We start from the raw sequence: 23,948 nt of genomic DNA on the forward strand, positions 1-23,948 counted from the left end.
CTAGGTACGGAGAGTATGGTATTCAATACAAAGGAGGGACAGGGAGGTTACTGGTCCAGTGTACAGTCTCCCAAAGTAACCTATTATAAAGAAAGGTACACTGTTCCAAAGAAACAATTAAGAAAAGCAAGGACAGAGCGTGTCAAGGATATCAATGATATCAGGAGAGCCCTCAAGCACCCGAAGGGTGACAAGTCTCATCACTGGGCTAACTCCTCGTCAGACCAGTGCTGCAATGTCTGGCGGACCTCCCCAGCAATCGGGGTGGTACTAAACCGAAGGCAATTTGCCAGAAAGAAGTCTGAAACGAAATACTAACTCAGTGGAAGGACAAGGTGTAAGTGTGTAGGAGAGTGAAAGAATTAAAATTAGCTATGTGCCTCTAACATCACTTTAATGTATCGGGGAAGAGGCACAGGCCAAGATTAAAAAATGATCCAGAGTATTTGTGGGGGTAATGTCCCACTGAACTCTGTGGGGAAGAAAAGGTAGAGTGCCTAATTCTGCTAATTTTCGGTCAACTTGTTTCGCGTCTTCTATGGGTCACTAAATGATCCCGCGACGCTTCGTCAGGACCCTGAAAACTACTTCTCCTATATAAATCAAAAAAATGACTGCATTTAGCAGTGCGGGGAATAAATATAGCTGCCAAAGATGGCGGACATTTAATATGAGCGAAGGCTTTGTACATGGAATGCCTTCAGACAGGTGAGCAAGAAATGGGGGGTGTTACCCGAAGAAAGTGCTTCAAAGTGGATATGAGGAGAAAGATTTTTGTTTATCCCTCGGGGGGAGTGAGATGTTAGGCCACCATTAACATTTTGATTATCATTTCTTTTTAGAACTTAATATAATTGTTGGCAACACAAGATATATGGTAGAGGATAGAAGCAGGAATAACGCTTGTCGTGGCAAACTCCTGGAAAGGGTAGTTGAAAGTGTGGTTTGATCCGGTCCGCAGATGGAAAATCAGTAGGAGAGGCCCAATACCTGAAGCGAGGAGTAAATAAATAACTGGAAAGGCCCCCATGTATCATTGGCAGTGAGTTTCGAAGATCTTGAATGGATTAAAGACTTGAATGGTGATTTATGGTATAGTATGTAATATTAATGGGGGAAATGTAACTTTGTAGAGAAAGAACTAGTGAAAACGGTAGAAAACGATCGAGGTATACAGTTGTTGCATCACAACATAGAATAAGTATGTTGAAATATATATTAAATGATGTGCTTTTTAGGAATGAAGGAAATTGTATTGCATGGACTGCATGGACTTAAATTTGTAGCAAAGTGAGGAGGCCGTGATGAAAAAGATATTTTTTTTTTTTTTAAACTGAAGGTTAAAATTTTAGATAATGAATGTGTAATTGATAATGAAAAAAACGAGGTATATTGATTGATAGACAATGTGCTTTGGGCAGATAAGGTTGTGCAATGTAGAACAACGCTGGTACAAATTGATGTTTTAAGAAATTATGATGTTGTATTTTTTAAATTGTGATCATGAAGGAATTAAATTATAGGAAACGTAGGCAAAGTTGTTGGGAAGGTTTTAGGTATGTATAGGGAATGAAAGAACAGCCGATGTTAAATCATAGATATATTTATGAGATCGTAAATATTGTTTTTTTGTATTTTTGTTTGTTATCATTAAAAAAAAAAAAATGTGTATATATATTTATATATATATATATATATGCGTATATATATATATATATATATATATATATATATATATACACATACAATTTATCATGTCGAAGGTGGGGTGAACCATCTTTAAGACCACTAAGTCGCCGCGTCGACATAATATGCAAGAACGTTTCTTATTGTAGTATAATCAGTGAAGACTTTATCGTTTTTATGATGCCATTTTTTAAGAAACTTAAAATATTGTGTGATGTACAAAAATATGATGAATGTATATGTGGTTAAGGGTTAATTTAAAGTGTATAAAAATAAATGAAAGAAAAATGATATACAAAAGTTGGACTAACAAGGGTATTTATTTTAGGTAAGGTTTACATATGGCTGTACGGTAATTGATTGCTTAGTGCATACTTTATTCCAGCAATTGTGTGCCAGTCGTGTAATAATGTTTTAATATTGTTAAGTCCATAAAGGAAGTTTTTTATTTGTGTGCCTCGCATAGTCCCATGAGGTTTTCTTATCCACAATGCCCACCAAACCCAAAACTTTACCTTATATCACACATTTTCCTTCTGAAATCCTCAGGAATCCCCAAAATTGCTATGACCCAGCATTACCCCACTTGGGTCGAATAAAACGCTGTGCACAGCCCCCTCCCTGAGCCTATTATGGCCTCAGGGACTCCATTCCCCAGGGCTAAAAGCTGGGGGGAAAAAAGGGGAAGGTGGACTATGTGGGCTCTCCTTCCCGAACCTTATTTGAGATGTCATCAGTGATGTCCTAAATCATCTCATACAACATGCCAAGAGTGATGTAATATGTGAGGTCATAAGCAGTGCATGGTGGGGGCGCAAATTAAGCTCTGCTATCTATACCTGGTAAATTTGTGGTTTAAGTTGAAAAGGTTACATTGGCAGTCAAATTTTCAGTGAACTATGCCGCTTTAACCTTTATTTTCATTGAATATATATATATATATATATATATATATATATATATATATGCAAAACATTATATACAACTTTAAAAAGGACTTCTTTGAGGTTTAATATGTTGAAACTGGAGCTTTGGGGGTTAGCCACAAAAAAAAGTGTAATAGGGCTAGATACATTAAGGGTGTGGTAGGGTGGAGGATGGAGCAATAAATAGTATTTATTTTTAAATGTCAGAGCTATGTGGTCGAGATAATGCAGGTGATATTGTTATAGGACGATAATTTGGAAGCTGACATGATAAAATACAGTTTTTAACTTTCACCCTGGCCACTTCAGAGGAAATTAGTACTTTTGCTGGAGATCCACAAACTGGTCATATGGCCTGTTGGGGACAGGGTTAGAAAATTTGTGGATTCTGATTTGTAAGTGTATAAGTTATGCTATTTTGCTTACTGTAACCTGGAAACAATTGCATTACTTAGCATGAACTGAAAAGCCACAGATGCTGTAAATGCATGTCAACATAAAGGGCCAATCCGTTATCTGGTCCATAGCCGTATAATCTGATGTGCATCTCATGATCAGCACTTGATTTAATACCCATATTCACCAGTCCGAATGGCATGTTTGTTGTAAGTTTGGTACATCCACTTTCCCTAAGATGCCTATTATCACAAATAAAGTATATTTTAGAATGTATCTTTTTCTGTGTAACAGGTTAATGATGATCACAATCCTGGCATAGACTGGAGCAATGAGAACGATCGCCTACTAGTGTGCCAAATATGTATAAAATTAGCAGATATCAATGGCCCAGCAAAAGAGAGAGAATTGCATTTGAAATGGACAGAAGGCATTGTTAACGAATTTTATGAGCAGGTAAGTTCAGAATTGCTTTTGCAGATAGTCAGCGCGTCCAGGCATAGGCTGTTTGCAACAGTTGTAGCTGTCAGCAGTAATAGGCGTTCATTTGTTTAGTAATTTATTGGCTCTTATTATATGGGGTGGTGATTTTAATGTCCATCTTTGTAAAGAACCTTCGGAGAAGGTGTGCGGTTGGGATACTGAAGACATTGGCTTAAGGCCTCATTTCTCACACACCATCCAAGGAGATGCGATGAACCTAGTGGCTGAAAAATATAACCTGTCTTTTGTAAATAAATTACATTTTGAAGAACCACAGTTTAAACCAACTTTTAATGGAAGGGGAGCTGATACAGTGATTGATTATGTTTTAATGTCAACCCACTTTGCACACTACCTCACTAATTATGCACTTTATGACATTGCAATAAGTGACCACTTCCCTCAGAGCCTGGAACTCTCACTAACTTCTTCTACACTGGGCAAAGTTGATAAGGTCACTTTGATAAACGATATTGAATTAATCCCGCGTAATGGATATACACTGCGATGGTCTCAGATAGATTCAAAGGCTCTATTGAAACAGCTAATACGCGACCACAATCAATCCTTTGTAGACTGTCTCAGCGAGGACATAGATCCAGGAAAATGTTTAAGTGCCTTCTTGCGGATAACGCAAGGCATGAAAGAAGTTCTTACTACTAGGTCGGGAAAGGTAGGACAAAAAGGGGAAAGAGGCTGGTTTGACCACGATTGCACAAAAGCGCACACAAGATAAAAAAAAAGCCCTAAGTGCCCCAACAAGGTGCCCGACCGAAATACGAATGTGCAGACAGGCATATAAGATAGCCATAAAAAAGAGGCAATCTACCCTGAGAGGAAACCTGTGGGAAAAGCTAGCCTGGAGAAGGACAATAGCCTCTTCTGGAAAATAATAAACACTCCTGTGTTAGGGGATAGAGATATCCCTAGAATAGAAATTGCAATTTCGGAAGAGGATTGGATCGTATATTTGTCTAAAATATACCGTTACCCCAGTGACATAGACTCAATGGATTCTTCAAGGCCCCCAGATGCCCAGGAAGGCCCATGCTCGGCTGTAATACCCCAGTTTAGCCTAGAGGAGGTAGTGGAAGCCATAAATACAAGCAAAGCGGGGAAAGGGCCGGGCCCGATGGTGTCCCAATAGATTTATATAAGGTAAATACGCCTCTATGGGGCCCTTTAATGACGCAGGTATCGATGGCTTTTTGTATACAAGGCCCCCCACCGACGTGGGGAGACTCCATTATCATCCCTATATACAAAAAAGGTGATCGGCTTAATCCAGCTTGCTACAGGCCAATCTCCCTGCTCGACACATCAGCTAAACTAGCGGGGAGAATAATCTTGAACAGACTCCAAACATGGGCGGAAGAAAATGATATTTTATCTCCAGTGCAGTATGGATTCCGCACAGGAATAGGTACGGTGGAACAGGGTCTGAATTTAAGTATTTTAGTGGGGAAGTACACAAAGATCAGAGAGGTTAACTTTTACTTGGCCTTTATAGACTTATCTTCAGCATTTGACTGCGTATTACATGAGAAGCTATGGGACATTCTAAGCACCATGGGGGTCGAATCAACAATAGTTCAGTTTACACAGGACCTGTATACAGGGTGTAGAGCAAGAGTAAGGTATGGGATAAGAGGGGAATGTACCAGGCCTTTTGGCATATACAGAGGGGTGCGCCAAGGCTGTGTCCTTGCTCCACTCTTGTTCTCATTATATATAAATAATTTAGAACGTAAACCGATAAGCAAATGTAAAGAACTTCCCCAAGTAGGTAATTGTGCTGTCCCTGTACTGGTTTATGCAGACTACGCAGTACTTAATGGCTAGGACACCATTAGCCCACCAAAAACTTGAAAACAACTGCATAATCTTTATGACAGATTTGGGACTTATCGTTAATCGTTCCAAAACTTTTATAATGAATTGCGGTAGGAAACCGGGCAAGATCTATAATACTACCATCGACGAGGGTAAAGTGGATATAGCTCTAACATTTTCATACTTGGGCATAATGTTAGACAAACAGAGTTCCTGGGCACATTGTGAGAAAACAAAAAAGATCAGATCATTAAAACAACGGCAGCTTTGAAGATTTTTTCAAAAAGGCTAGGGGGGATTACCCCGCCGAATATGGTAAAAATCTACAAAGCCAAGTGCATCCCGGCTGCCATGTATGGATCAGGTATTTGGGGGCATACAAATTGTAATCCGATTCAGACGGTGGAAAATGATTTCTTCAGATATTTGTTAATGGTACCAAACGGCACTTCGTCGTATATTAGCCACGTGGAACTAGGGGTTTCTTTTGTAGCCGATTTGATAAAGATACAGCCATTATTATTATGGCACAAAGTATGGACCTCTGAGCATACTGGACTAAACAAGGACATCTTATCTGATTGTATGATGCTAACGTACTCGTTAAGAGTTCCTTGGTTGAGATACATTATGACCTTCTTTGGAAACATGGGTTGTAAAGACTATTATACAAACCCTGAATCATTGGGAAAAATAACCAGGAAGGAACTGAGGGCCTTGACATTGAAGCACCTGGAAGATCAGCATTGGGAAGCCGAATTGAAAAAGTCTAGTGTTATGTCCAAACAATTAATCTTGTCCACGGAAGGCATGCAGCCTTATTTGGTAAATGTGATAAACCCTTGACAACATTTTGTTCTTACAAGATTACGATTAGACACCTTCCATCGCTTAGTAACTTTTCTGACTATGAATGACTGGAGTACAGTCTTAAGAGTACGCCCCTGTGACGCGAAGACATCCCAAACTACTATGCATGTGGTCCTCTTTTGTAAATTTCATGATAAACAGAGAAATCGTTTTATACTGCCCCTCTTAAGATTAATTGACTTGCGCCAGTGTCGTGGTGCGTATATTAGTTTACAGGTTTTATCTTCCATCAAAATGTGCGGAATTCTGGCAAATTTTTTATGTTCAGTATTAATTGTAAGGAAGTCTATGGGTGAATTGGCCTAAACTTAATAAGGTTATTTAAATATGTGTACACGGATAAATTAACAATGTGCATTTTTATATCTACTATTTATTCTTTTATCATCTTATTTATTGTGTTCTTATACATAGATGTGTGTGTTTTTTTATTTGATACTTTTATGACTTGTTGAAAGTCGAATAAAGTTTGCACTACTACTACTACTACTACTAGTAATTTATTGGCTGTGTGTTAGAAATGGGGTCTCTAGTTGGTAGAGGTATTCACCTTTGTACAAATAGGGACCACAATCCCAGTCAGGGTAAGTGGCACACAATCCAAATTATCCTGTGCCCACCCTCTGGAATCTTGGCAAAGAGTAGTCAAGCTTTGCTTAGAAGGCAATGTGTGAAGTATTTGTGCAATAAATCATACAGTAACAGAAAAATATAGGATATCTATGGCTAAATTAAGGTCAAAACGATAGATTCAATCAGCATAAGTTGAGATATCACTTTTGCAAGATTAAAAAGATTCTTAAAGCGTAGAAATCAACATTTGTCGCTTGTTTACACAAAGTACCTGGTTTGGGTAAAAAATAGCACACGGAGACCACAGAGGAGAAGATGCATGGAAGAATAGAGTGTGCGTCGGATTTTCTGATGCAGCACTGATGATGTCATTTCCTTCCACACTTCAAGGGGCTTTCCGTTGATTTCCAGCACGCAGTCTTGGTTCTTAACTGCAATGCAGGGATCTTTTTGACACCCAGGGATGATGCAAGGAAGTCCTGGGCATGCGGTCAAAGTCACAGGCATTATGTTGATCCGGTATGGCGGTGTCAAATTTTATGTTGCATGGCAGGTGCTGTGTCGATTCCTCACTCAGGAAGCCGAACTACATCGTTCTTGTTTGGCTGTGCATTGATCCGGTAGGGCTGTTATTCAAATTTTCGGCCGCAGAGCAGGCGCTGGGTCTATTCTTCACTTGGGAAGTCTGTCTGTGTCGTTCTGGTTTGGCTGTGCGTCAGTTTCTAGGTCGCACCACGGCTGTGCGTCATATCTGGGAGGCTGTGCATCAATTTTCGGCGCACAAGGAGTTTCCTGAAGAGAGAAACTCTTTTTGGCCCTGAGGCATCAGAAAACAGGAGGCAAGCTCAATCCAAGCCTTTGGAGAGCACTTCTCAGCAAAGTCAGAGGGAAGCAAGGCAGCAGGGAAACAGCAGGGGCACTAGTCCTTCTCAGCAAAGCAGTCCAGATGAGTCTTTTGGGCAGCCAGGTAGTTCCTCTTGACAGATTGCAGGTTCAAGTCCAGGAGTGTCTGATCTGGTGGGGTCAGGGACCCAGTTTATATACCCAAAAGTGCCTTTGAAGTGGGGGAGACGTCAAAGAGTGGTTTTGCAGTACACAAGGTCCCCTTTCAGTACAGGGCTGTCTGCCAGGGTCCCAGTAGGGGGTTTGGCAGTCCATTGTGTAAGGGCAGGCCAGTAGCCTTTGAAATGAGTGTCAAGCCCTCCACCCTTCCAGCACAGGAAAACCCATGTAGTGTGCAGATGAGTGAAGGTGTGACTGAGTGTCCTGTGTTTGTGGTTGTCTGGGTGATTTGCACAAGGGAGCTGTCAATCAGCCCAGATGTTGATTAGAGACAGGTTGGCACAGAAGGATTTTAAGTGCAGAGCAATGCTCACTTTCTAAAAGTGGCATTTCTAAAATGGTAATATAAAATCCTACTTCACCAATAAGCAAGATTTTCTATTATCATTCTGGCCATACTAGATATGACCTGGTTACCCCTTTTAGATCGAATCTGCCACTCAAAAAGTATACGAGAGCAATGATAATGCTAGTCATAACCTCTTGACTGGCCTCAAGGTTGCTCTTTGCCTTTTTCCAGAAGCAGTGCATCTGGTTGCGGAGGGCAAGCATGTAGCTGACCACATCCTGAGAGGTGCCTTGGAAGCTTTCTCCCACCCTTCTTTCACAATGCTTGGGGTGTGGGGTGGGGGGGTGGGAGAGGGGAGAAGTCCCCTGACAGGGTACTCATAGAGAAGCTCAAAGGGACTGAACCCTACCTCCTCCTGGGCTACGTCTCTATAAGCAAAGATAAGGCATGGCAAGAGGAAGTCCCACTTACGCCTCATTGCCTCAGGAAGGCCTGTGATCATGCCCTTCAGGTTCTTGTTAAATCTCTTCACAAGACCATTGGATTGCGGATGATAAGGTGTAGTGAACTTCTAGGTCACCACACACACATCCTACATGGACTTCATGTATGCAGACATGAAGTTTGTGCCTCTGTCAGAGTTCTAGTCACCACCGGTGTAGTCAACGTTCTCAGGGGGATTGGCTCTGGGTAGTTGGTGGCATGGTCCACCAAAGCCAGGATAGACCTGTTTCCTAGGGCTGTTTCCTTTGGGGCCTAATGGACCAATGACATCAATGCCAACCCTTTCAAAAGGGGTGTCAAAGACAGGGAGTAGGATCAGTGGGGCATTGAGCCTTTTCCCTGTCTTCCCACTGGCGTGCCAGGTAGGACACGACATACAGAATGCAAATGAGGCCGTCCTCATTTGGGGCCAATAGAAGTGGCTGGCAAGCCTGTCAAAGGTCTGGTCTAATATCACATAAAACTCCAGCAATCAAGTATGAGAAAGGACAGTGGAACAGGTAGTGTCAGCAAAGATTAAAGACGGCTTCCCCCTTCTAGGCCAACTCCAGGAGAGGATGACCTGACGTCCCTTAGTACGACAGGCCCCACAGAACAAGCCACAAAAAGGACAATGTGAGCGGAGGGGTATGGATCACAGTACAAGCTACAAAAAGGACTATGGTATCAGTGGGCTATGGGCCACGCATAGTTCACCCCAGTATCCAGTTTCCGTCTGGGACTGGGGCAGTCCCACAAGGACCCCCAACATGTTCACCCTCAGAGGCTTTCCCTCTCACATGTGAACTGCTCACCACTTGTCGTTGTACTGCTGTGGGACGTCTGCACTCATTGGCACCACGAGGCTCGCCAGAGGATACCTACGAAGCTGGAGCCAGGATCAGGCCAGGCACTGCTGTACAGCCATAGGAGTTTAGCTGACTACTCAGCCTTGCAGATGAGCCCCTCTCCACCACCAACAGCAACAGGACTGAACTTTGCAGTTGGTGCACTGAAACATCCTTCACTGTTCTGTGGTGCCATCTTGGGCCCTCTCAGTGTGTCTGCTAATGGCACAACAGGGTGATTGCCAGGGTGACTCCCATCTCCACCCTGGCCACAGCCACCATCACCTTACCAGGCTAAGACATGCCCTCTCATCTATAAACGTAATGATCAGATGACTTAATTTGCTTTGATATGGGAGCCATTTCTTAAATCACTCTTGAGCAGTATAGAAACAAGATAACCGCTTTTTTATAGTTTGGGATTGGTTGAGCTTTTATGAATTTGGGTATTCTGGTACATAGTGTGGAGATCTGAAAATAATACCTGCTAAGACGTTTTAATGTTTAAATATTTCCTTTTTTATGAAAGTAAATATGTAATAATGAGGAGACGCATATTGACATTGTTAGAATCAAGGGGAAACTTACCCTTTATGCCACCAGTAGACTATTAATGAAATGTGACATGTACACAGAAGGCATTTAAAAGAACAAGAATTCCTTGTTAATTCTGGCTGGGCTTCCTTACGGATGTTCATATGTCCTTTGCCCTGAATATTTTCTATGTAAAAGAATAATAATACTTTGTTGCCAATCGCTAGGCTTCCTTAGGGATGATCTCAGAAGCCATCCTGACAAATTCATTGACATAAAATTTAGATGAAGAATTTGACCCTGTTGCTTGGTCAATATATTTAGTCTGTATGACAATCTCTTGAGTGGCTGGATAGACATCTGCAATATGTCTTTGTACCACAAATGTCTCTGCCAGTCTGCCACAATTGGGATCTTTGTCACATGAGTTTAAAGATGGCATAAGTAGACTGTAGGAAAAGTGTAGAGTAATATCCTCTACTTGTTAGTCAAAAGGGCATTTCCCCAATTACCCTAGTTCTGTAACTTTAGATCAAAGACTTGCCATTTTTTTGTTTGTGATGCTGTGAAGAAGTCTAATGATGAAGAATTGCACTCTTCAAAGACATGCTGCATGATATCGTTGCCAGACACCCACCCATGATTTTCTTCATAGAAGCTACAAAGAAAATCCACTTGCTTATTGAGAACACCTGGTATATGAATTTCATTCAAAAAGGAGGCCTCTGGCCAAGGTCCATACCGAAATTCTCTGAGCCTTCAGCCATAGGAGTCTTGATCTTGTATCTCCATGCTTGTTTAGGCAATGCATGGTCTTCATGTTGTCCATTTAAATGAGAATTCCAGTCGTCGTCAAAGACACATGAAAACACTTAAGAATGATCATTCTCTGCTCCAGATAATTTTATATGGTAAGAACTCTTTGTTTGAACAGCACTGCACCAGCAATTACTGTATATAAGATCACCATCCTGTAAGAGATGTTATCTCTGCCATTTGCCTGTGGAGGGGTATCTGTGCTGAAGAAGCAATTCTTGAAGCAAGTTCAACTCTTGCACCACCTTAAGAGATCATTTCACTGATTGTTATACAAGAAGAAAAAATAAATGACGGTGTGAGACATCTGCCAGTATAAACCTTAGGTAAATGAACCTCCAGGAGGGACATGGTGGCTTTTCTCAAGCTTCCACAATGTAAGCCCATCAGGCTGCACGTAGACCTTAATGTTAGACATGAACTCTACTTTCTGCTCTGTAGATGCGCCAACGCAGTCTTGAAAGATAATTTTTTTAAAGTTTTTGTAGTCTAAATTTCAGAAGAAACTTCACTTTGATAGGCTACTTAATGGTGCTGCACATCATGCAGTATGGACATGAGGGAATTTGCACCCCATGTTTGAAAATATGGTCAAATACACTGCTTTGAAGCATTCCAGAGTTCACTCACAGATCAGGGATATATTCAAACATATATGATGATCAGAGAAGATCCTATGACACAGAAACATGGTTTAGGATATCTATAACTGTTCTAGCCTCTTAGGATCTTGTCCAGTGAAATGTGAATTTTGCTATCATTGAATATTTTAAAGTGTACCTCACGCTTTCTTTGAACCTAGCATATTTAAATTGTAGAAACAAGAGCAAACAGCTGATCCTTATGGCAGTCTAAAATATTTTCTGGGAAGATGATTTTGCAGATCTAATATATATACTGACCCCCTGTGATCCACTCCCCAGTCATGGATGTCCAGTATTATAGTATGAGTGATCATTTTGCTTAGAAAGTAATATCAGAACAGATTGTAATTCATAATCCCATTAAGTAGGCATTTCCTCTTTGGTGTTAGCTAATGTAGGTTTAATAAATTTTAAGCACTTGACTTCAGACATCTGGTCATGTACAAGCGTAAAACAGCACTTCGCTTTTCAGATGAAAGTTTGTCAAAGTAATTTGCACTAAAATCGTGTACTACATGCAAGGGGTAGGACTCAAATTAGCTGTCTATCTAGGCATGCATTTTAAAACTTACATATGGCAAATTTACAACAAAGGTTCCAAATAACATCCTACACTATATGTTGTAGAAGTTGCCTTGTAAAAAAAGATTACCTTTTTTTTTAACAGCTAGGAATTTCCATGGTAATAGTTGTTGTTCTAAGTCCATAATATTGATTCAGAATTATATAACAGATGCAAAGTGTCTCCTTATCATGTTACACCTTCAGTCTGTGGCTTTTTTTTAGTCCTTCCACCTGCCTTAATTTTAAAATTACAGCTATGGACTTAGCTTGTGAGTGTCCTGCAATTGACTGCTTTTGGCTGACTATTTATGAAGCCATTGCTTACATTACTAATTGCTGTCTGGCTAGGACTCCACTGGTCGTCCTCCTGGGCTCTTAAGGATGCCCCCTGTGGGGCTCTGTGCCTCACTGCTGGGTGGTCACTCATGGCCAAGCGAAGGGTTGCAATTCATTGGGGACATTGCCCCCACACCGCAATTGGATATGTGGCTGAGCATTGTGACCTAATGACAGGAGTAGCTGGCCGCGTATTGGGAACTGCTGCCCAGAACTCCTGCCTAGCGGAATCTGGCAGCCCTTCACCACTTAACTATTCACCCTGCGTTTCCAGTCGTGCACCAGACTCTCCTACCTCATCCTTTGTGAGCAGAACCCTTCCCCCGAGCCTTGGCATGTTCACCTGTTGCTGATTGCATGTCTGGCTGAGGGGTTCATGGGGCATTGTGTGATTTATGCAATGAGGAATGTGAGACCTGACAGCCTTAAGGTGTTCATCCCCAAACTTTCTGCCTCCTTCCACTTTTCTGACACTGTTTTTGCTGTTTTTAGGACTATGCACACTTTACCACTGCTAACCAGTGGTGAAATGCATATTCTCTCTCCCTTAAACGTAATAACATTGGTTCATCCCCAATTAGCATATTTGATTTACTTGTAAGTCCCTAGTAAAGTGCACTACCTGTGCCCTTGGTCTGGGCCTGTAAGTTAAGTGCTACTAGTGGGCTTACAGCACAGATTGTGCTACCCACATAAGTAGCCTCTTCACCATGTCTCAGGCCTGCCATGGCAAGGCCTGTGTATGCAGTTTCACTGCCACCTCAACTTGGCATTTAAACATATTTGCCAAGTCTTGAACACCTATCTTTCTATATATAGGTCACCCCTACGGTAGGCCCTAGATAACCCACAGGGCAGAGTGCTATGTAGGTAAAAGGCAGGACATGTACCTATGTGTTTTATTTTTCCTGGTAGTGAAAAATTCCTGAATTTGTTTTCCACTACTGTGAGACCTGCTCCTTTCATAGATTAGCATTATGACTGCTCTCATATACTTTTTGAGTGGTAGATTCTGATCTGAAATGGGTGACCATGTCATATTTAGTATGGCCAGAATGATAATAGAAAATCTTGCTTGTTGGTGAGGTTGGATTTAATATTACCGTTTTAGAAATGCCACTTTTAGAAAGTGAGCATTTCTCTGCACTTGAACCCATCGGTGCCTTGCAGCCTATCTCCAATCAATGTCTGGTCTGTGCTGGTTGACAGCTCCCTTGTGCATTTCACCCAGACAACCACACAAACTGGACACTCAGTCACATCTGCATTCATCTGCCACCAGATCTTACCAGGCCTTCCTACTGGGCCTGGCTTTTCATCTGTGACTCTTTGCTGCTGCGGTATAGTTAGGGCTGCCCATACCTTGTGGGGACTGAATCCACCATAGCCCCATGAGACCATCAGTCTCGGACCTTCAATGACAGGTAAAGGAAATGTGTGAGGAAGTCTAGATATTGCATAACAAAGCTGAGGATGCTCAAGGGCGTTCCTAACATACCAGTGTTCAGATTGTATGGCTTCTGGAAAGGGGTGAGGGGCAGTCCACAGAACACTACATTGAAGAAGGGTTTATGGTTTTCTTTTCAGAGCACACATTGGGTGCCAATGTGTCCCCCATCTTCCTCAGGCAGCTTTTCGACCCCTGGTGGCTATTGCTTAACTACAAGGATAGGGACAATGTTGTGCAAAGTTCACATAAGCATGGCCTGTGGGAAGGGTCAAAAGGTGCATATTTACCCTATTCTCCCACCCTTGTTTAGCATCAATCCCTCGATATGCCCTCTGTCCTTCTCTTCACAGTGAAGTTACATTTACTGATGGACAACAAATAATTGTTCTTTGCACCCCAAATGAGATCTGGTCATGGTTGGAGTCCAGGGGACACTGTCACTAATATGAGAAATCATGCTGAAACATCCTGGGAGGGTGCCCATAAAGGGGTCCTTGGCACTTCTCCGTACATACCACAAAGGAACAGACTGCTGCTGAACAGGTTAATGTGGTGAAAGACATTCATACCTCAAAGAAATCACTCCTTCAAGGACCTGTAAGCAAATCAGAGTACTAAGAGAAGGGTATAGAGTCATAGGTTTCTAGTGCCCTTCCCGTAAGGAAGCCCACAAATTACTTCCAAGGCTGCATACTCCAATTATTTGATCCTTTGACATTCCTCCCTACACAGTAAGGGATACTTTGGGGGATTTCCTTTAACATTTTCTCCTTCTACTCGGTTGTGCCTATGAATATGCGTGTGACCCACATATAGTACATTGATGCTGGCTGCATCCTTCTCCTCGCTTTGTCGGTTCTCATGTGTAGGGGATCGGCGGGACAGAGATGTACTAAGGTGTAGCAAAATGAAGGACTTGGGCCCTCCCAAAAATGGTTTTGGCACACATGAAGCTGATTTGGACTTGTTTGCTTTGTACCGTTTACACTGGTAAGTTGAAAATATATGAAGTTTCAAGCTGTACCTGAACTTCAGAAGTAGTACCGCAACTTTTTCTAAGATGCTGCTTAAGTGTACTGCATTTTTTATACTGAACAATATATGCCACCTATTTTCCTTTTCTGTATTACAATTGACAATAAAGAACTATGCAAAAAAGGTTACTGATTAACCTTTCCCATCTAGACACCCTACAAACCTCACATCTTGAGTTGGTATAATAGGCTTCTACCAGTGATGTAGTATGCTGGTCTTTGCAACTGCTAGTGCTAGTGACGTCTCATGCCACCGTTGCCTATTGTCGGATGGTACCATATTCTCAGACATATGAAGGAGAGTAAGGAGTTCTGAGAGAACATGTGTAATGATACTGACTGAACCAAGGTTATCCCATACTCCCTGCCAAATGTGGTGTATTGCAATGCAGTACCAAAAATATGAAGCAGGTCATATTGTTGAACCCTACAACTCCAGTATTCCGAATGAGGCAAAAGACATGAATGCATCTGCTGAAGCATCCGGTTCCAACTATGGACTACTTTATGTATGAAAATTGCCTGCCAATGAATTCCAGCCACCTCCCATGCTGGGATTGCATGCAATCTATCTGGCATCATGCCGTTAGTCCCTAAATGGAGGAATCTGTAGAGGTAAGGCATTTTGTGAGAAATGCTTCCTAAGAGTGTGTAACATTTTACATTGTGCCCAGTATAGTGTGCCTTCTGACCCAAAGTGTCCTGCCAGTATATGAAAGGATTTCCAGTCATCCCCGGGTTAAATCTGATAGAGACTTCTAGCTGCAGCTTCCTTACCTTTTGATTTTCCCCAGGCATCAGACTGGATCCGGAAAATGTGCTCGAGTGATACACCTTCACGCCATTGGGTGGGTCCTTTTGGCTCAACGTGGCATCATTGGCGTTGGAAGTGACATCGGGGTCACCTATATAGGCGCCACCCAGGTTCTTTTCTTTCCCCGCCATTTAGCACAGATTCTGAGAGAGATAACCCTCTGTCGCTTTTTGACAAGCCTTTTTTCAATATTTTGAGTTTTTCTTCAAGTGTGTCAAGGATGTCATCGAGAAAACTGGATTCAAACCATGTGGCGCATGTCACTGCACCATGTCAGTTACAGACCCCTTCTTGTTTGCCTCTGGTGCCTCAAGCGCGACTCCAAGTTGTACTTGGGCTGCTGGGCCATGGTGCCAAAGACTTTGAAGGAGCAGTCCCTAAAGCTGTTTGCGACCCGGCAGTCAGTGACTCCTTAAGGGTCTCAGTCCTAGTCGAGAATAAGGTTGGGGGACAGCTCCAGTAGCCCCTGTCCTCTTTGTCCCATTCAAGGTCCTCAGGACACTCGGGGAAGAGGCACAAAGAGAAGTTGTCGTCCAAGAGGACTTCGTCTTCACCTAGTCTGTCAGCTGACGAGATGAGTGGGCAACATCAGTGTTCCCGGCATGGTTCTGCGGAGTAATTGCCCAGTTTGACTCCATTCCTCCCCCTTTTTCCAGGAGCAGAATCAACACCTGCTCAGATTAAGGAATTTTATGAGGCTATGCACCACATATTCGAGCGGGCCGACCCTCTGGCGTGCCTTTGGGGTCGGAGGAGGCCCCTTCCGGTCCCACACCAGCAGCTTTGACCTTGGCTCCGATGGGTTTCATGGATCCGATTCTAGATCCGGACTGGCACTGGTCATACCGAAGCAACCTTCTCCAGCGCCATTTCTGACGGCTATGCTCCTGGTGCCACTAGCACCCACCAGCGGCACCTGCCCCATTCTGATTCATGATGATCCAGAGCTGGAATGGCATCGAACAACGGAGATTCTGGTGCCGATGGCACCCACAAGTGCCATTTAGTTGCCTGGCCCTTATTTTACACAGCCAGGCATGGGAGAAGATTTGGAGGGGTCACTGGACCCTTTAGAACATGAGTTGAAGGGACCTTCGGACTGGTATGAGGATCAAGGAGAGGCCAGTGGTCTGGACACCTCTCCAGATACTGCTACCCCCACCCCCTCCACACAGTGGCTATGGAGGAGTGAGCTTCCTATGCAAAGGTGGTGCATATGGCAGAGCAGAGAACAAACATCTTGACAGAAGTACTTCATCCTGGGGCTTCTACCTCCAAAACCTTTCTGCCCTTAACAAACCACTTGCAGAGGTCCTGCTGGGAACTTGGTCCAAGCCTGGCACAGGGGCTCCTGTAAATAAGATGATGGCCTGCTGCTATCACCCTGCAGTCAAAACCTCCACTTCCCATTGTGCATTCTCTTCTGCTTCCCCGGTCAGGGAACCCAAGAGGCTAGACCATTTTGGCACTGAGGTTGGTAAACACCTCATTCTTATTGGGCTGTTTCTCACACACTATTTGGGATACAGTTGCGCAAGTGCTGTCTTAGGGTCTGGAGGAGGCCCGGGCCATACTCTCCCAAGAAGTAAAAGTTGGGAGGGACATAGTGAAGTTCACCGTTTGGTGTGGCCTAGATACGTCTGACTTGCTAGGCAGAGCGGTTGTGTCGACAGTGGTGCCACGTCTGGCTAGGAACATCTGGTTTTTCGGAGGATGTCCAGGGTGCCCTTCAATGGCTCTCGCTTGTTTGGCGAGAAGGCAGACTAGGCGCTGGAGCAAATTAAAAAAATACTGGGCTACGACCAAGTCTTTGGGCCTCTTGGCAACCCCTTGTCGACAGTCTGCCTTTCGTGGCTATGGAAGGGGCATGGTACCGCACCAGCCCTATGCCAGCCACCGTCTAACGCAACCTCCCCAGGCTATGGGAGGACGTGGGTGCGGTGCCTTCAGACCTAGGGGGTCTGCAGGCCAGAAGCCGTCTGCCACCCAGCCCCTGGCAGATGTAGCCTCAAAGCCCTCCTAGTTTGGCTCTGCAGAAACATGCTGGCCCAGTTGGAGGGAGACCACACCATCATATTCTCCACTGGCAGTCCATAACTTCAGATGCATGGGTATTGCAGATCATCAGGAAGGACTATGCCCTGCCTTACCAATCCTTTCGTCCTCCAATACCGCTAACAATCGAACGGCTGGTTGAAGATCATTTGTCTGAGGGGAAGTTACGGGTCTGTTGGCCATGGGAGCCATAGAAAAGGTCCTGATATCAGAAGTAGGCAGTGAATGTTATTCCCGCTGTTTTCTGATACTCAAAAAGAACAAAGGGTTTTTGCCCTATTCTAGACCCAAGGACCATAACTGTCTTCCTCTGGAAGAAGTTCAAGATGCTCATGTTGGCTCAGGTCTTGTCTGCTATAGACCTAGAAAACTGGTTGTTAGCACTGGACTTTGAGGATGCGTATTTTCATATTCCCATCCTGACATCCCACAGGTGTTACTTAAGGTTCAAGGTAGGCCACAAACACTTTTAGTTCACCGTCCTGCCATTTGACCTTACCAGTGTCCCTTGGGTGTTCACCAAGATGATGGTTGCAGCTCATCTGCGCAGGTCAGAGATTTCAGTCTTCCCCTACCTCAACGACTGGCTGTTAAAGGTGAGCTCACCCTAAGCTTTCATCTCCCACCTCCAGACTATGGCAAACCTTCTGCATTTGCTGGGGTTCACTATAATCATGCCGAAGTCACACCTCACTCCTTCTCAGATGCTTTCTTTTATTGGAGCTGTCCTGGACACAGTGCAGTTTTAGGCTTATCCTCCCGAGCAGTGAGTCCAGGCTGTTCAGGCTATGACACTTAGGTTTCAGCCTTGGTCCTGGTGCCTCATGCATCCTGCTGGTGAATAATGACAGATGGCATTTGAGGGCTCTGCAATGGAACCTGAAGTTCCAATGGGTGCATCATCCTGGAAATCTCTCTGACATTGTCCAGATCTTGGAGGGAACTTTGCAAGGCCTGCAGTGGTGGATTTTGAATCGTGATTGGGTCAGAGACAGACTCCTCTCCCTTCCCTAACCAGACCTTTCAGTAGTGACAGATTTGTCACTTCTGGGATGGGTTGGCCATCTGGGAGAGGGGGAGATCAGAGGACTCTGGTCTTGGGCGGAATCTAGACTCCACATCATCATATTGGAGCTCCAGGCAATTCAGCTAGCATTGAAGGCATTTCTTCCCTCTATCAAGGGGAAGTTAGTGCAGGTGTTCAGACAACACCACCGCCATGTGTTACTGCAGCATGGGGTGAGGTTGTGGACCCTTGTCATTAGATCCTTCGTCTCTGGACGTGGCTTTAATAGCAGGGCATAACCCTGGTGGTTCAACATCTGCCATGTTCTCTGAACACCACAGAGGACGATCTCCAGACGTCAGATCCTAGCTGAATACGAGCAGCTTTTTCATTTGAAGGTGGTGCAAGGTCTATTTGAGCAGTGGGGAAAGCGTTAGTTAGATCTATTGGCCTCTGAATAAAATGTGCAGCATGAGCAGAATTGCCTGTTGGAATTTCGAAGGTGGCAATTGCTTGGTGGTGCTATTCGTCACAAGTGGAGTTCAGGCCTCCTGAACGCCTTTCCTCCCATACCACTCCTGCCCAGAGTTCTCAAAAAAATCAAGAGCGACAGGGCTCAAGTCATCCGTGTGACTCTGGACTGGGCAGGGTGAGTCTGGTATGCAGAGGTTCTGAAAATTAGCATTGATCCTCTGATCAGGCTACCCCTTCGGGAGGATCTTCTTTCTCAGCATCAAGGGAGGGTTCTCTGTCAACTCTGCAGCTTCATGAAGTGGAGCTTGAGCGGCAACAGTTGCCAGCTTTCGACCTCCCTCCCGAAGTCTTTAACGTTATCTTGGCAGCCAGGCATTCCTCCACCATAACTGTATACGCCTGCTGTTGGCAAAGATTTCTAAAAAATTGTACAGAGAAGTTTATAGATCCTCTTTCTATTTCTGTCTCTAATGTTCTTCTTTTCATTCTTTCTCTTGCCCAGCACGGCTTTGCTCTGGGCACTCTAAAGGGATATCAGTCTGCTCTATCTGCTTTTCTGCAGCTGCCTGACCAGCCCTCTTTGTTTAAGTCCCTATTGTAAATAGGTTTATAAAATGGCTTGTACATATGCTTCCCCCTACATCCTTTATCATGTCTCATTGGGATCCTCACCTAGTTCTCACTTAACTCGTGTGTGCTCCCTTCAAGCCTCTGCACAATTGTCCCCTCAGGCTGCTGACCATTCAAACAGACTTTTATCATGGCCATAACATCTGCCTGGGAGAGTGAGTGAGATGCATGCCTCATCATTCAAGCCCCCATATCTCACAAAATTTCCAGACAAGGTAGTACTTCGGACCCGTGCCTCTTTTTTTCCGAAGGTGGTGACCCCATTTAATTTGGGACAAAATGCCAAACTCTCCACCTTCTTTGCTCCCCGACATCCCTCTAAAGAAGAGGAGTTATTCCACCAACGGGACCTAAAAAGAGCATTGTTATTCTACCTTGACCACATAAAAGAGTTCCTGTTGGACGACCAACTCTTTGTGGGGTATGTGGGAGCAAAGAAACGTTGGGCAGTACAGAAACTGACCAATTTGCACTGGGTCGTTTTCTGTATTAAGATCTGCTACACGCTGGCTAAAAAGGAGGCTTATGAGCCCATTCCACCAGGAGGAAAGCTGCGACTATGGCGTTAGCTCATGGAGTCTGTCCTGGACATCTGCCAGGCAGCATCATAGGTGTCCCTGCACACGTTTGCCAAACACTACTGCCTGTACAGTCTGGTCTGCAGGGATGGGCATTTCGCCCATTTGGTCCTGCAGGACTTTCTAGTCTGTAAACATTTGTTTGCAGCCCACCGCCAAGGGGATATGGCTTGGGCATCCAATCAAAAGTAAGAAATCTGCAGCTAGAAGTCTCTATCAGATGAACAAGTTACTTACCTTCAGTAATGCATTATCTGGTAGAGACTTTATCTAGCCACAGATTCCTTAAACCCACCCATGCCTCCATGCTCTGCGGACCTGTTTGCTAGGATTAGGGTGATCCCTTTTCAGCACCCTAGTTTGGACACATGCATGCTCCAGTTTTTTGTCATGGCTCTGGGCTTCTACCGCAGAATGTCATGATTAAGGTAACTGATGCCCATGCGCCTGGGTGGCCCCTATATAGGTGACTGTGATGCTATTTCAGGCGCCAACAGCACTATGCTGTGCCACATGGAGCCACCTGACTGTGCTCACAGGGGTATTGCTCGCACAAAACTTCTGGACCCAGTCTGTTGCCTGTGGAAAATCAGAGTTAAGGAATCTGCAGTTACCAGAAAATGCATTACTGAAGGTAAGTAACTTGTTCATTTGTGACTCCCCACTTCTTTTTAATTGCAATTTAACCAGCCTTTCTCCTTGTGAGTCTCTACTAAGTGAAGCCAGGGGACTGACTCCAGCAAAGTATGTGCCAGTGTCCAGCTCAAAAAAATTCTCACTTCAACTGGGTTGTCTGTCACTTGTCCCAGATGTTTATACTTTTCCAGCCCATCTGTGCCTTTGCTACACTTCAGTACATTTTGTTCTGTTTGGACTCGCATAGGAAGGTCAGGCAGCTGCCAATCCATATATTTGATTGGGAGAGGTGCTGTGCCAGAAAGTAAATTTCCACCTTTGATAACTGCAGGCCCCTGATTCTGTGTGGGCATAGAGTTTGCCTATTTTAAGTCAGGGCCTCTGTCCCCACTGAATCCCCCAATATAGTATTTTTGATATAGACATCTATTTGAGCCAATACATTTTTGTTGATTAGAGGAATCAGACCAAACGCAAACATATTATATAGTGAAGGAACTACCATTTTAATAGACTGCACTCTGCCCTATAATTGCAATTGTAAATGTGACTATTTTTGAATGTCATGACATGCTTTAACCAGAAATTGTCTAGTTTTGTCCTCAATCATGCCTTCTAACCTCCTATTCAGTAAGCCCCCAAGGTACAATAGCTGCTGACTCATTAACTTCAAAGGGAAGGGGAGCACATTTGCGCTAATGGTAATCCGCAACATCGGCAATGTTCTCACGGGGGCCTAATTCACCTTGTACACTGAGGATCAAAAGGAGTAATCTCTCAGCAGCTTCAGTGTAGAGGAGGCACTAGAGATCATCACTCTAATAAGGATGCCTTCCAAATATAGGAAGATCTTAATTGGGCCTGTACATGTTTTAAAACCCTTGATCGACCCTCATGCCACTAGAAGAGGTTCCAGTGTCAGTAAGAATAGCAGTTGTGAAGAAGGGCCTGCTTTCTCATATTTGTCACAGGATGATAGAGTGGGATATAAGTCTACAGTTCATGCATTTGCAGTATAGCCATTTAACAACTGAGGCAAAATCCTTGATGTGTCCAAACCTGCCCATTGTTCTGAAGATCATTTAATTCTGTTCTGCATTCTTGGAAATGATGTGCACCACAACTTAACTATTCTTGAAGGATTACAATAAATGGAAGAGTGTCTATAGAAGATTTCTAGGTTATCTTCCCGACACAAAGTCCGCTTGTGACTAATGTATTATCGAGGGGATGACTTTACCCGAATTATTTGCCAATATTTTTGACAGGATCTTAATATCTAAGTATATAGGGGACGTAGGATTGGGACATACACACTCAGAGGCCTGTCTTTTCTTCTTTTGATAAGAGAGTTATAATGGTATTGTTTGATATGTGATCAAGGCACCTTGTTACTACTGCGTCTCTATACGCTTCTACCATCCTAGGGCTACCTGGTCTTTATGGGCTTTATGTAATTGTATTGTTTATCTGTACCCAGGGATTTGCACATAATACTCCCATTAAGGAGTTATTGGCCTTGGGTAACCTGATGCTTTGCTTCAAGTCACCCTCACAGGACATTTCTTCCCCCTTCGGAGAATAACAAAGGTCCTTATAGAGCTCTGCAAATGCTTCTGTGATATCCTCAGAGTGTATCACTATAGTGACATTACTGTTCCTGATCAGTAATATCCTTCTTCCCCCTTTCATAGTGCTTTTGTTTCAGACTGACCAAAGCTTGCTCAGCTGTTTTCATCTATAAGCATTTAGCGATAGCTACTCCACTATCAAACTATGTATGCCATTTTCTATGGGATTTCTTTTATATTCATCTGTAAGTACCTTGATTGTTTGTCCTATTTTAATCTGTGCAGTCAGTTTCCCCATGCTTAAATGCCAAGTCACTGATTATTGCACTCAGCGCTGCTTTTACTGCAGTCCAGAACTGTTGGACAGAGGGTTCTGGGGAAGTATTCTTCTCTTTGTAGACTCTAACTTGAGAATTCAGATACATTTTACTTCAGGATGTCTATATTGGTTGACCTGCATTCACTAGAATGATTAAGGTGGAGCTATGAATCTGACATTTACATCGAATTGAACTAGAGAGCGATCAGACACACTGTCCAGAACAATTTGTATATTGTGTGCCATGGAAAGCAGAGTACCATTTGTGGGAATTTAGTTGATGCATAAGCATGTCACATACACAAGTGACTTATGTTCAAATGCCTTCTCTTAAGGGGTTATTTGTCACCATGCATCTATTAGATTAGAATCCTGAAGTACATCTCTAGGCAATGCTTTGTTAGCTTCTTTACACCTGTTTAAGGGACCTATTTTAGTCTAAAGTGATATTCTAGATGCCCCCAGGTATAAGTGTGCTCTTAAAAACTTATTTTAAAGCAAAGTAATTGCATCATGAGGCATGTCTATTGAGTATTGGGCATATGTACTAATCCCAGCACTACTCTGTGCCCAGACACTTAAGTTTGGTTAAACCATACCTGCACCCTGGTTCTGTCCACGATTTTAGTATCTTATTGGTCAAATGTTTCAGAATTTCAACTTCCATTTCTCCCTTCCTAGAGGGTGAACGTTTGAGCCAGATGGGCATGGTCACCCACCTTTGTCCTACAACTTCTAATGACCCTGCCTTTCTACCCTCTCTTACGTTTATCATACATTTTTCAGCCTCTTCAAGAGTTGTGAGACTCCTGAATTAATGCATGTCAGTGTTCTTATTATTGATCCAGAGAGGTACCTCAATCATTATTTGATAATCTTTTTTTTGTATACCTTTTTGTTGACTAGTTTTGAGCTATTGCTCCCAGAATGCTAGGGACATCTACTGTGCAAACCCCATAGGGTTTAAACCTTGCAAGGAGAATGTCAGGGCCTGCTTCATGTTATCCTGAGTTCCATGCCATCCTCAGGCTGTCGACT

At 43.4% G+C, this 23,948-nt stretch overlaps 1 protein-coding gene across 1 annotated transcript in view; it reads left to right on the top strand.

Moving 5' to 3' along the window:
- Positions 1 to 23,948, top strand: part of PDE3B (phosphodiesterase 3B) — a 1,361,488-nt gene that overhangs the window by 1,275,604 nt on the left and 61,936 nt on the right. The window contains exon 15 of the mRNA XM_069223694.1: positions 3,303 to 3,464. Coding sequence (XP_069079795.1) covers positions 3,303 to 3,464 — 162 coding nt within the window. The remainder of the gene's footprint in view (positions 1 to 3,302; positions 3,465 to 23,948) is intronic.

Source organism: Pleurodeles waltl, chromosome 3_1, assembly GCF_031143425.1.
Source record: "Pleurodeles waltl isolate 20211129_DDA chromosome 3_1, aPleWal1.hap1.20221129, whole genome shotgun sequence".
NCBI lineage: Eukaryota > Metazoa > Chordata > Amphibia > Caudata > Salamandridae > Pleurodeles > Pleurodeles waltl.